Here is a 14,796-nt window from a genome sequence, read left to right as displayed (position 1 = left end):
TAAACCAAATAAGTGCAATATGAATTGTAAATATTTAGATGGAATTTGTTTTTGTTCTCAGTGTGGCATTATTGTGAGAATAATCAAAATTGTTTCACATGTTTAGCAAAAATCAAAACAGCCAAAGGTGTTCATAATTTATCGTTTTTGTATGTAAACTAAACATGGATGAGAAAATTGATAGAGGATATACTACATCTCTCTTCTTGGAAAAACTATTGTGGGGAGACAGATGGAAAAACCAGAGTATGTGTGTGTGTAGCCATTAGATAGGCCAGGTGATTTTAGTGGAAATGTAAAGCACTAAGTGCTGAGGATGGAGAGAGTACTCTGTGAGATGAGCTCTTTCTCTCTCATCTGGACCCTGTTATTGTGAGAAGGCAACAAAGCAATGCATTAGGAAGCACACTGGAGCCACACAGCTTTGATGTGAGCTCGGTAACCAAGGCGCAGCGGTGGCCGGTGTGTGAGCTCTGTTCCAATGGCTGTGTTGTGTAATCAGATGTGTTTACTGTGTATTCAAGTAAAGAAGTGGTGTAATCCATCCTCACTAGAGTGCAGTTATTGAAAAAGCACGGGCAAAAAACAAGAGCTCAAACTGATCAAGATTCTTTATTCAGGATTCCTGCAAATTCTCAATTTGATGATGAAGACAAGAAACTGAGTAACAATAAAACTCTCAAATTAATCAGTCTAATATACACGAGCATAAAGTCAGCTGAAAAAAATACACACGTATTACATAAATATAGATTTGTGCTGATGGCATATTATATACAGTAAATCCTTACCACAACAAGAACGGCAATATTCAATATTATGTAAAAATATTTTAAATGTGCGTCAAAACGTAAATTTGATTATTTAAAAATCTATTGCAATATACATGACCTTCTGACCTGTAATTATATTAACACATGGATAAAGAAAAACCTTGCCACGGTGTGTTTTCCATAAACTGTTAAGCTTGTATAAACTTAACCTGAAGGCAAATTTCTAAGTTTCACCAAAGTAAGAAAAAAACAGCAAGACAGTGGAGGTCTAAGGTAAGCCAAACCCGACGCTTTTCATTCCTTTTCTAAATTATATCCAAAGATGAAGGCTGAGCCTTGCAGTGCTCTCTTTTCTTTACCTCCAGGCTTGTGATTGACAGCGCCATGTGCTGCCCTCCTAGCTGCTGCAGTTCACAGCCTCTGTCAGGGGGGTGGCAAACACACAAGCCAGAGAGCGGCTGGCTGCCCCTCAGCAGCAGGGGGCAGAGTTAGGGTGGTATGGTGGGGTGCACAGGGTCATGGGCTCTGCTGGCACTGGAGCATTGTTGTCAGGTGGACTGCGTCGTACCGTATTCAAAAGGAGAACAGCCTTTCATCCAGCGTGTCCGCGGAGTCTACCTTTTCTTCTTCGGCTGGTTCTGGCTGGTGGGCGCTCTCAGCGCGCTGTGCTGCACCTGTAAAAACAAACAGGAGTTTGGTCAGAGGCAGGTAATCCGAGCTCAGTGGAGCGCACGGTAATGGCTCCCCTGAGGAGAGCTGGTGCAGGGGAAAGCGAGGCGGGCGCGCCTGTAATGAATCATTTTTTAAACACAGGAGCAGAGGGGATTAATCACAGGGAGGAAGGATTTGAAGAGTCAAGGGTTCCGTACCAGTGTACGCCCCCCTCATTCTGCACCACAATCACAATATTAGAAACAGACATCAACTGTTGAGATGACCTGCCAGGCCAGTGAGGGAGTTGCAAACTGCATAATCACTCACTGTAAGTTATGTCCCCTAAAGAAAACTTTCTTCAAGCCTGAGAATAGTATAAAGCCATTGCTGTTTAAGTTACCAGCATCAGTTGATGTGTAACTTTCTTCGTGGCTTTACAGACCCTTGGTGTGACTTTGATTTCTTCAGGGAAAAACAAGACCTGACGTGTGACATCTGAACTCACAACCTTGTTTTTTTTCTGTTGGTTACATGTGTAGCATTAAGCTGAAGATAGATTTACTCATGTCTGATTTTTTTTCCCCAGAAGTGCCTTGATGTTCAAATGGATTTACAAAATAAATGTATGTTGTAGAATCATGTTCTCTTTGACATTCAAAAAATTAGATTCAACTGTCCGTATTTTTATTTCAAAACTGCCACCATAATCCAAAAAGGACTGATCATAGGGTAAACTGAAAAGGAGAAGAGCTGGAATTTGAAAACTTGCTTTTGAAGCACGCTTGCTGAGCTCAAACAATACGGTGAATCTGTTGAATAAAGGTAAGAACTCTATGCTAATTAGCTGGTCTCCATTATTAGAATGGGAGATGGAATGTGGGAACAAAGTGACTGCCTCCTGCATCAGAACATGAAACTGTCCTCAGAACTGACAGATGCTTCTTATTTCAGGACAGACACAGTGTTGTCAGAAGTCCCCGTTTGAGGCAGACTTTGTAGATGTGCACAGGCACTAATTGCCAAGTCACATTTGCAAGAAAGACAGGAGTCAATTTTCAGCCTTTGTGGTGTTTTTGTGTCCACACCTATCTGAGGATTGAAGTTCTAAGTCAACAAAAACAAAATATGTGGTCTATTGTTTTGGGTCTCCTGTGTATATGATGTTAAGGTTATTTTTCACAGTACATAATGAAACGTACTTATGATGAATCTTAAGGGTGTTTTGTTTTTTATGATTGGAGCTATTTTCAAGATGTAGTTTCTCTTTTAAACCAGGCTAAAAAGTATTGTTTCCATGAGATTTGAAAGTGAGTCATTTTCAAAGCTCAAACATTGTATCCCAATGGGGAAGAAGACATACAAAGGATTCTGAATCAAAATGTATTCACCACCTTGTTTTGCCAACTCAGTCAGCCAAATCTCTAACAACACAGGCTCCCTCCAACATCACAGAGAAGTCAGCAATGGCTTGCTGCAGGAGGACATCAAGGGTGCAGCAGAGAAACAGACTGGGGTGAGAGTGTCTTTCCAGATCCAGACTGTCAGGATTTCTCGCTGAATTCAGTCTGGCGAGTTACCTGGGAGATGAAGGCACTGTGTGGCACTTCATTTCCTGGCCGAGCAAAATTCTCAGTCAGAGAACGGCGAACACCCGGCGCCACTTACAACACCCTGACAGCTCTCCTCAGCTCTGTGATGTAAATGCAAATGACATATCAGCCATGGCTAATATGTAATCACATATGGCACCCAGCAAGACGACTGGGGCTCACGACTACATTAATTGACTCCACCACCCTGAAGTGACTGAGGCCACATCAGAGTTTCTCTGCTGACACAACAGCCAGAGACGTCAGGAGCCCTCTGCCGGCCCTCGGCCAATCACCAACTTTAATGTCACAGCGCTTCAATCAGACGGACAAAATTGTTAATAACGGACGAGGCTGCGGCAATATGGCTGAGGACAGATCTGAGCATCTCCTCACTCAGGCAATACGGCGACTACATGGAGCTGCACTGAGGAATAATTGGGCCAGGGCTGCTTTAAAGGCGAGAGTCCATTAATAATCAAACAAAGCCAGAGGATATATTTCTGCAACACTTGGGAATTCTGGTACAGCAAATAATGCAGACATCTTCAGGGAATTCCCTCCCTATCTGTATGTAAAATTGGACCCTTACCTTTTGAACATCAGAAGGCACCCTCTTGAGGAAATCCAGTATTTCATTATTGTCAATAGTATATGGGTTGCGCAGCTTCTTGGTAAATTTGTTAACGCCTGTGAAAACAAGAGCACATTAATAAATAAAGGTGTCACAGCAACTGGCATATTTTGCAGTGTAAAAAATAATAATAATAAAAAGAGTTGTGTAACCCTATCTATGGACTGTGCAGTATAGTTCCCACCGGTGTATCAGTAACTGCATTACATGATGCTGTTTCAATTGATCCCCTTCAGCCAAACTGAATCCAAGCCAGACTAATACAATGGAGACAAGTGTGGATGCTGTAACAGTTAATCAATTAAAGCTGATGAATAATGATCACTGCAATTTGAAAAAGAGGCACATAGTCACAACAACTTTTCCTCACTTTAGTTTGCTTCAATCTGATCATTTCTAGCACATCTATATTTACTTTGCACATGGCTGCATACCACAGAGAAAAAAAAATATCTCTGGGGTCTTGTAATGGGACCATTATATTCACAGCTTGGTACTGCCTGTACCTCAACATGCAGACAAAGAACCTAAGGACTTAAATATGTGCAAGCAACTTGAAAGGCTTGCCTTGCAACCACAGAGATGGGGGTTAACTGGGAAGGCAGAGGAGTGTCTCAGACTGTGTGTTTTTTGTTTGATATGATGGTTTTTTGGTATTGATTGTGTTGAAGGCAGTGTGGAAGTACAGTGGTTGTGGGCTTACAGCTGGAGGAGGAGAGCCTGTTAAGGGCAGCATATCTCCCTGACCACTGAGATGACTGTCTATTCTGTATGACTACAGCAGATAATGAGAGGCTAGACCAGGAGCCTACAGACTGCCCAAGGACATCATGTATTATATACAGCTTGCTACTCTACCTCTGCTTTGTTTTCACACAAACCTTAGGCCTCGCCTCTGCTGGGCTCTGCTACATCAGCCCACACTGAGCAGTGCAAACCTCTGCAGCTGTCTGATCTCTGTGCATCTGCAGAGGTGTAGGCATGGCAGAGTTCTTAAATTACTGTACTTCATTAAATCATGGATTTGCAGTTAGGAAGAGTGAGTAAGAGTTTTGTTTTGCAACAGCAGTTTGGGCGTCGATTTTTATGCAATTTGTCAGGATGTTTTGGTCACGGTAATGAAGGATCTTGCAAGACACACATAGTGGGAGTTTGTTAGCTTGTGCTATTTGCCCATTACACTTGTAGTTATGAAAAAATAAATAAATTACAATTTCATGAATTAAATTGTGTTTTCAGATGTAGAACTTACCCCATATCAGCACAAGATATCGCAGAGGGATGAAATATAACAGCGTTGTTGCCACAAACAGCACCAGGCAGGCCAGGCACGACAGGAACGGGACGGACCAGTTGACTATGCTAGAAAAGGATCATTGTGTCAGATTAGAGCTGGGTGATATGGAGAAAATCAAATATCACAATACTGATATTGCGACAGTATTGTGGGGGTGACTATTGGTGCTTTCAAAAAACATTTACACAATGAGATTTTGATAAAGGCAAATAACAGAACAGCTAGAACAATCCGGTAAGTTAAGAAAATTACAGCACTTTACTGTAATCTAGCCTTTAAAATCATGAAAAGGCAACATTTCAATTAGATTTTTGATAAACAATCATCAGTAATGCAGATATAATGACTTAAGCAGGTAAAGGCAAATAACAGAACAGCTAGAACAGTCTGGCAAGTTAAGAAAATTACAGCACATTACTGTAATGCAGCCTTTAAAATCATGAAAAGGCAACATTGCTATCATAATATCCAAGATCTAAAGCGATGTGTAGTTTAATATCACTATCCTGAGAAAATATTGATACGTTACCCAGCCCTACATCAGCCTAACGTAAAGTTCTATGAAAAAACACCAATATTAATTAAAAATTAAAAATACTTTGTAGGATAAAAATAAAAATGTTTACTTCCTGATTCGCTCCCCGATGTTTGCGATTTCCTCCAAAACGTTCTGGACAACCAGCAACACTTCCTGCACCATATGTATCTTATCCATCAAACCCTTTTTTCCGGATTCCTAAAAAAAAAATGCACAGACACTGATGAGGTACACTGTATGTCAATTGTTGGGCAGGGTAGACAAAGAGCAGTTTATCTCTGCTGTGCTATTATGTGTGATTTATCTATTGAATGGCCCATAATGAGCAAACACTGTACATCTTCAGACTATGCTTTTGAAGATGAGACAGACTCAGTGCTCAGAAGCTGTTATGTGGATGGCTGAGAGATTTCAGCTTTTGTCCGCCACACACAATAGAGCTGTTGCACAAGTGCAGCACAATCAAGACTCTCTGGTAGATGAAAAGTACACAAAATGGCCATCCGCAATCAGGCAGAATAGACGACCTAGACGAGAGGAGCAGGGGCCTCACAACTTAGGAAAGATTCCTTTCCAGCAACCTGCACAGGACAAGTTTGAACATGTTTTTACAAATCTGTCAGGCCGGGCTTTCTAACCCATCCTCACACTTACCCGGCATGAGAAAAACACTTCACCCCGCTTAGAACACCAGTTGGATGTGCTCACTCTTTCGCTCGCATGATTCTTGTCACAACTAAGTATTATTTGCTTTTAATGCGCTGATATAATAACGACTGAGTCTGGCAAAGCAATAAGTCAACATGCGAGGGGGTTGGAGGGTCTCAAAAAGAAATAAATGTGATCACATCAAGGCTGGAAATAACGAGTGTGAAGCCTTCCAAAGGCAGAGGAGTGACTAGAGATAACACAAGTAACACAAGCTAAAGAGGGCTGAGAAGCCTCACATCAAAAGGAGGAAATAATGACAGGAATGATGACAGAGGGCGGGAGAGGAAGAGTGAGAGGGAGAAGGGGAATGAGAGTGTTGGGGGAGGGCGCTCTGATGGACCCTAGCAGGAGGCTTGGGGATGTCTATATGTTTATGTTACAAGTCAGCCGAAGCCGCAGCCTGTGAGCATTGACAGGGTCCAGACAGAATGCCTTTATCAGAGCTTCATGAGGCAGCCCCTGGGAACACACTGTCTGCCAGCACATAGAGACTCCCCACTGTCAGGCCCACTCTTCTCCACGCAAGGCGCAGGAAGAGAGCAATTCCCACACTAGCAGAGCCTCCCCCACCGGGCTCGGATCTGGACAGACACTGGAGGCTCAGCACTGTCCAAAAAAGGAAAAACTATCACAAATATGCTTTCTGTGAGATTAACATCTCATGGTCTCATCATGGGGAGAGAGGACTATCTGTGGTTATGCATCATCTTACTCCACTCCACTGCAGTGGCGAGGAGGGGTGGGGGGGCGCTGAGCAAACCTTCACGCGTGTCCTTTCCTCTACATCAGGTGTTAATTGAGCTCTTTATCCAAGTTTATTTTGAAAGCGGGAACACTGTTAGATTCCGCTAAAAGCCATTACAACCCGTGTTGGTGAGCTCCTGATGGACACAGAGAGCCACGCTCACTCGATATGGAGCCTCATCAGCAGGGCTCACATTCCTTTTCATATTTCCATTTAAACTTGTTTAAACGGCCCAATTACATGATTTAGAATTCAAATCTAATAAGAGATAGGAAGAACTATTTTACTGCACTGGCTACACATGCAAGGTAAATTTAGCCAGAAATACAGCTCCGGCAGGAAAAAAGAGAAACCATATTGGCTTTCATTTCTAAAAGGAAAAACAGACAAATAGATGTACTCTGAAGTATGCATCGAGAGTCAGAGCTCTCATGATTATCATTATTCATGTGCTTTAAGATTCTTGAAATCCTCCATCTCCTTAGCGACCAAAACTGAAGTCCTTCCTACGTTAATCATTTGATGATATTCTTTATCTTTGTTCATTTCTCTTTTTCAGCATGTGCACGAGTGCAGGGAAAACAAAAATAAATAAAAGATCTCCTTCTGAAATGGAAAAGGATGGGTAAACTGGGGATGGACTAAATGAATCCTAAATGTCTACTGATTAGAAAACCTGTGTGAAATCATATTCTCATTTCAGATAAAATTGTAAAAGCTTCCTTTTAAGGTGCGGTAATGGAGAACCAATTTGATCTCCTGCACAAAGGTAAACATACTCTCACAGACATGTGGGGTGTTATCAAAGGCTGGAAAAAGCTCATTTAGCATCATCCTAATTAGAATAAACGGTGCCAAATTTGAATTCTCTGACTGAATAATTTTTTCAAGTGACTTTTTTTTTTTTTTTTTGACAAAGATAAGAAGTGCATCTAAATGAAAAACACCTGTGTTCTAGTCAAATTACCTCACATGGAGCTAAAATAAGCTAAAAAACAATTTGCTGGGATAAAAACACACAAAAAAAGCTTTAATGTGTTGGTGGGTGCATGTGCGGCGGCTCTTGTAATGCACGCCACACATCACGACATGGGCAGTCTGTCTGACTGGTGTGCTCAAGGAGACCCAGCGGTGACTGTGGACTATCGGGTGAGAGATGGAGTAACCCCCCAGCCCAGTCTAGCACCCCCACAACCACCTCCTCCCCCTCAAACTCCCCTGGGCAAGGCTCTGGGAGCAAGTCAACCTCAGACCAGCACTGCCAGCCAGGGGGCAATGAAAGGGCTGTTTCATCTTCCCTTTTCATTTCTATTGGAGATCTATGGACTTGTTTTGCCTCTCTGTTTCTTTATGTTATGATTAAATATTGTCTATCTGCACAATTGATACCTAAGGCCAAAGGGAAGTCACTTTGCCCACACATAATTTGTAAGCTGTCTCTTTCCCCGAGGACAGATTTGTTCACAGGCAGAGAATCTGTTCTGTATTATCCCGCTGTAACACTGCCTTGCCTTTCGTCTCTCTTTAACGTCATGCCTTCACATTCTCGCTGCTCTGTCTGAGGTTTAAATATTTCCTTCCTCAAGGGGGAAAAAAGGGGGATAAAAACATATTTGAGTGGTAATCATAACCTTCTCAGAGGGAAAAGCCTTTATTCACATGTTAGAGGAAAGACTAGGGGGAGAGAAAGCAAAGGCTTTGAAGTCATCAAATTTAACACTGATCACTCTTTAACCCCAAATATTTCTAAAGAAGACTTTGATAGGAGGTGTAAAGCTACACTGCTTGATCTAACTGCATGATATCACATCCAAGTGACAGCGAGACCATAACAAGACTTTCAAAAAAGCCACTTTAAATTAAAGCTGACAGCTTAAAACAAACATGGGTGACTGCTTAATTAGTAAATGAAAGGAGATATTTCATTTCCTCTGAGTGTGAAAGGGCTTAGGGAGGCTCATGGAAAACCTTTCAGAAAGCTTAAGAGTTCGGAAACACATGCTACGCACTGAGAGAATCTTAAACCTTTCTAAAGACACTGCCATTTTTTAAACTGAAAGAGTAAACATTCCTATATTAAATATTGAGTTTTCAAGGTAAATACATGTGTAATAATAGTTATACAGAGCAATGATATTTAATTCAGTGCACAAAGGTAATCCTGCCTGATTCAATATTCATAAAAACACTGAATTTTCTGTGTCACTGCTGTTTGTTTAAGCACCAGTTTGCCTGTTCCTAGCGATGATAGCAAGTGCGGCTCCCCGCTTTCGTGTGTGCAGACATATCATGCGAGTTTCATCTGTGAATTAGCCCATCCTTTCAGACAGGATTTGGTGGATGTGCCTGTGTTTTTTAAAAGAAGCTGGCTTTTTTCATAGCCCCAGGTCATCACAACAGAATATATTGAGTGCATTATGGATATGAATCCTGGGCCTAGACACGAAGCACAAGGGTCATCGCTTGGAGGCTTTGCGTTAGCTCCACACTTCATTGCCATAAAGCAATAATACACATCCCTGTTAACTCTTCCTTCTTTACAGGAAACAGTGGGATGAGTGTAATTGAATATTATGTGCTGTGGGGAAGTATAATTTCAGGCTACTTACAGATTTCCTGTTGTTTTGTTTTTCAAGAGACACTGGAGAGATGCATTAATACATTATCATGTATGATTTCTCACAAACGAGCGAGTGAGAACGACTGATAATCTTTGGGGCGAAGTATAAGTTTGATGCTGTGTTATTGTACTTTGTTCATTTGTTCTGGTGGTAAAAGGTCACTCTCAACACAACTTTCCTATTTAGAAAATGATGATACAAAAATTTTATACTTAACAGCTGTGCAGAATCTAATTGACAGTGCTGTTTAAATTTGATTTATAGATTTTCAAAGGACTGCAGTGTCTCAGCGGAGTGCATTTGTAGAGTGACACTGAATACCCAGAGGAGCAGAATAAAGAGCTACATGCTACAACTGTTTCATAGATGTTGCCCTCATTTGGGATGCATGAAAATATTTCTATTCTTAGTCAGAAAAGAGCCTCTGAGAAGTAACTGTGATTTTGAAGATATTAAAATACAGACTGGAACCTGTGTGGCTCTTCAGTAAAATAATTTTTATTTTCTAAGAAGCAAGTGCTCATCTGTGTAAGAATATCAGCTACTTGCTGAACCGGGAATCTGTGCCCAGCACAGGCAATGCAGACGTTGTTATGTATTTGATTTAACCTTGGTGATTCAGATAGAAATATCAGAAGGGGTCACACATATCATAAGTTCAAAAATTATTTTTACATAAAGCCATTGAGTAATGTCACTGTGATATTTAAAACATTCAGTGTCCATGGTAAACCTTCAAAGACATATTTATATTTGTGCTGAAATCTGAGACGCGATAACATTCCACCAAAACATATTAGCCCTTAAAATGTTAGAAAGAGACAAGATAAAATACCTTCTCGTCTTCCTCTTCGTCGTCACCCATGCTCATGTTCACCTAAGAGAAAATAAAGGGTAGAGGGTGATTTCAAACGAACGGGACATGTGGGCACTGGAGCATTTTTAACAAACACCTAGTAATGAAATTTTCTTTGAGTACATTCACCCCTATTGGGAGAGGCTTGTTTCCATAGAGACTGCATCACAGGGGTGACCTCACACAAAAGGAGAGGTGAAAGAGGGCCTTCCTCACAAGAGCACTGTCACACCAAAGCAATCTCATTTCTCCACAACATAAGCACACAGAAAAACAGAAAGAGGAGAAGAAAAAAAAAAACACATTTAATTTGGATGCTGTTGCCTAGATCACTTTATATCAAGTCATCCCTGACCCCAATGTGGTGCACACTGTGACATTGCCTGGGAACAGAGCTGTGTCATTGCCGGCCAGAGGGTCACAGAGGGGTGGCAGTGTCTCCACACTGGATATGAGGGTGAGCCTGGGCTTTAACATTGCCCAGGGACGGCATCTTTGCCAGCAGCCATAAACACAATCACCGGGCCGGGGATGTTGCTTTGGGGAGGGTGTGTGAGCGGGCCAGGCCCCTGGCTGGCCGGTGAGAAGGCTTACAACATAGTGAAATTGGGGGGCAGTCAGAAGTGTGAACAGCATTAACCTTCACAGACATGTGTAGGGCAAACATAATTTCCATAACAGCAGATAGAGAGAGGAGATAGTGGTATGTTGTGGAGGGAACTGTACTCGTGCATTTTACAGATGTGATGAGACTAAATCAACAGACTATAGGCTATACATACATTTACAGTCATTTAATTCTAGGGGCTCCTTATTGCTTGGTGTTTTATTGGGCCCCTGGAGAAAATGTAGAAACTAGTTTAACCAGCTATAAAACACATGGCCGATACAACAGGCTGTACTGTGAGGTGCATTTTATAGACACGCTCCTGTATTATACAATGTACATGCAAGTGTAAAAGTTGTTAATTGACATCCATGTGAAACTGCAATTTGTGTGCCAAAAGGACTCCGTTCCATCAGGGTGCGCCCACAGTTGGGTCAACATTTATTGAATTTGCACTGTAACAGCATGCGTCTACACGTTTGGATGAAAACTGAAGAGTTCGGAGTCCTTGTCACTCACCAGGTCCTGGTTGGAGCTGGCCTTCCCTGCAGAGAGCTGGAAGTAGTGCCAGCCAATGATCAGAAGCAGGAAGAGGGGAAGCATGAAGAGCTCCCAGTGCCACACCGTCACAAGGAAGATCTGAGAAGACAGGACATGACAGTATAACGCAAAGCCCATCACACTATAGCATGGACCAAGCTTTCAAATCTCAGCAAGCCTGTTCCCAAAACAAAATATATAATGGATTTAACCACGTCCTAAATCTCATGAAAAGCACTACTGACTGTAAAGCCGCTGAGATTTACAGCCGATGGCAACAGATTTTACTCTTAGTGGTTTGAAAGTAACAGACATTCAGGGACAACTTTTAATATCTTGAAATCCTATTTATATACACCAATAACACTGCGCTGGCAGAGTGCCTTACTGCAGAACAGAAAGTATGACATGGATAGGCATGGTATGCTGTCTTTTAACTAGCACATCAAATCCTCTTAGATTCAGAGGCAGCGAGGCTCTCTGACGAGGCGCATATGGCAACTGGAGAAGCATTTGCAACATTTACCCCCTCCGTGGCGATGATACTGAGAAAAGCCAAGACCCCTGGTAGAAATAAGATGGATCACACTGAATGAGTAATCCCTCATAATTCTGTAAAGGAGTGGTGCTAAGCACGTTGCACAACACCCACTGCATTTCACAGCAGAGCACTAATTGGACGGCTGCATTTAAACCCATTTAGTGACAGCCTAATGAGTCTGTCTCCAACTGAAATGATCAGGAATGTGTGAGGAGGATCACACCAGCCGGTTGACAGGGATGAAATAAAAATGTCCCCCACAGCAAGTACAATCTTAAAATCTATTATAGTGTGATTATGTGCCAATACGTCTAACATATGGTCCACTTTATTTACCACACACATCTTTCACAATGAAATTTTTTTCTCATTCTTTATATATGTTTTCTATAATTAATGCATCTTTTCCAACGGTTACATTTATCGTACTTTCTTAACAAGTTTTTTCTTTCTGGAAAGTTTATTTCAAAACAGTCACAACTGCTGAGCTGAACCCACACGTTGCTAGCACTGTGCAGTCTAGGCTCAAAGAGCTGGAGGCTGCGTCGACTACGAACAATATGTTCGAGTTAAGCCCGAGACAGGATGTGAAGCACTGAGGCCTTCGGGCCTTGATAGCAGGCCTGTAAACAGCAGACTGCTCCTGTCATAGCAGCCACACAGAGTCCGTGTACGTTGCTCTGGGGGCCAGTCTACCTACTGCCACACCAGGCCTAGGTTCAAATGGCCACCAGGGAAACGTGAACCATGAGTAATGCAGACAACACTGTGGCCCAACTGCCCTAGGCTTCACCACTGTACCACTTATTATCCCTCGATACAACCTGGGAGATAGTGGGTGAGCTGAAGCGTCATGCAGAAACACAGCGGGATGACCAAGGTATAAAGAAATGAACAATATGTTAGAGTTATTTATTTTTTTTATAAGAGCTCATTTGAATTACGTATACAGCAACAAACTAGAGCTGGTTGGGAATAAAAAAAAGGTAAACAATGAATATGCATGATGTGCAGAGGTAGCTGCAGTACATCTCCTCTCTGTTATGAATAACCTACGTCATGTGTTGTCACCTCAGTTCCCGGGAGGCAATTCTAAAGCGACGCTCCCCTCACCCCAGAGGAATTCAGCTGGCTGGTGGACAGGTAGCTTGTCATATTCCCAGTATTCTCATAAAAAAGGAAAAAGAAAAGGGGGGAAAATGTGCCTGGAAACTGACATGAGCCCAGCAGGAATGTTGAACCTCCTTGCCCTCCCTGCAAAAGCTGCTACATTAACCACTAAAGTCTAATTGCTTGGTCTCTGTCTTCCTGTGCAAGTCAACAGAGGGAGCCAATTCATTTCCGCCCAGGGAGCCGGCAGAGAGAATCTGTCACAGGTATTCATAATCGCCCACTAATGCAAATTTCTGCTCACCGCGTTCTGGCTCAGTGGACAAGATAAAAGCCTACAGAAATACAATGCCTTGTGTCTAAACTGAGTGCTTAAATGAGGGTATAAACCAAAACTGTCAGAAATATCTTCTCAATTCCTCCCTCATGGTATGTCAGCCCATGTGTTCAGGATTTACATGCTTTTTTAACACTAATAAAAACGATGGAGAGAAACATCTGGGAAAACCTCTCAGATTCCTTCACTCAGGTGCACAGACTGAGACTTCGCCGTCAGACATCCCGCAGTAATGAGCAGAGGCAGGACTAAACCTTCCCCTTGTCTCCCCATATTCTCCAGAGTTTCTGTGAAATGGAGACAGAACTAATTCCCCACTAAGTGGTTTATGTTTTATTAGCAAGCAGCTGAGTGATTAAAGGACATGTTGGACAAAGTGCAACCTTTCAGGCGTGAGTGTAAATTTGTATAAAAAATAATCCTCGTTTTAATTGCCATCAAAGAGGCTCCGTTTCAGTCTTAAGGGCCTGGCTGCGTATTTTTTCATCCGTCAACAAATTACGCATGACAAGTAAAACCTTGAACTTTTTACACGCGACAATGCTAATATGTTGCATGGGGCAGTAAAACAGTCATTTATTTCACCAAAAAGGCCATAAAGCAGCAAACAAAAGCAAGGGAGGTAACAATTAATGATATACCTGAGCATTTAGGTTTACACACAGCAGAATTGGATAACAAACGACTTGTAATTGAACAAGTGTTAGTATGTATGTCTGGGAGGAGTGTCTCTAATGTAGGAAACCTCCCTTGACAAACACCATTTAGCTGAAAAATGTCTGTATGATTATGCACAGGGTGCCTAGGGAGGAAAAAAAAAGAATGAATTAATAAAACTATTAGCACACGGTGGAGTAGATGATGGAGATGCACTCTCCTTAGCCACCTGTAAGCGCTTGGAGAAGGGGGCAACCCTGGGCAGAGCAATTCTGCCAGCAGGGTTAAGAACAGCCTGACAGATTTGTTTTATAGTGCCATTAATATGATTCCACTAAATGCATTCTGCGCCTTCTCATGCAGATCCCCTGGCCAGCAGAATCCAGTACCTAATAATAAAGCACTCAGCGATTAAAAGTGTGAATAAAATAACTTAAAGCTGAGCAAGCATGGCAGCTCCCACCACCCACACTCTCCCAGGAGAGGGAGAAGGGATCGTAGCAGGAACAAAGGGACAAAGACACCCTCTATAAGAGTTTCTACCATCCTGTAAATTGATTAACAGAGGAGGGGGTTGCCCAGTCTA

The 14,796-nt window shown here is 42.1% G+C and overlaps 1 protein-coding gene across 2 annotated transcripts in view; it reads right to left on the bottom strand.

Annotated features, from left to right (window-relative positions):
- Positions 1 to 597: 597 nt before the first annotated feature.
- mctp2a (multiple C2 domains, transmembrane 2a) overlaps positions 598 to 14,796 on the bottom strand; it is a 36,235-nt gene continuing 22,036 nt past the window's right edge. For both annotated transcript variants that reach the window (XM_050073609.1, XM_050073610.1), the window contains exons 18-23: positions 11,545 to 11,664; positions 10,398 to 10,439; positions 5,574 to 5,683; positions 4,903 to 5,012; positions 3,609 to 3,706; positions 598 to 1,447 (exon numbers count right to left, since the gene is read on the bottom strand). In XM_050073609.1, coding sequence (XP_049929566.1) covers positions 1,388 to 1,447; positions 3,609 to 3,706; positions 4,903 to 5,012; positions 5,574 to 5,683; positions 10,398 to 10,439; positions 11,545 to 11,664 — 540 coding nt within the window. In that variant the 3' untranslated portion in view covers positions 598 to 1,387. The remainder of the gene's footprint in view (positions 1,448 to 3,608; positions 3,707 to 4,902; positions 5,013 to 5,573; positions 5,684 to 10,397; positions 10,440 to 11,544; positions 11,665 to 14,796) is intronic.

This window comes from Epinephelus moara, chromosome 20, assembly GCF_006386435.1.
Source record: "Epinephelus moara isolate mb chromosome 20, YSFRI_EMoa_1.0, whole genome shotgun sequence".
Taxonomy (NCBI): Eukaryota; Metazoa; Chordata; class Actinopteri; order Perciformes; family Serranidae; genus Epinephelus; species Epinephelus moara.
This window is presented reverse-complemented; position numbering and strand designations above follow the sequence as displayed.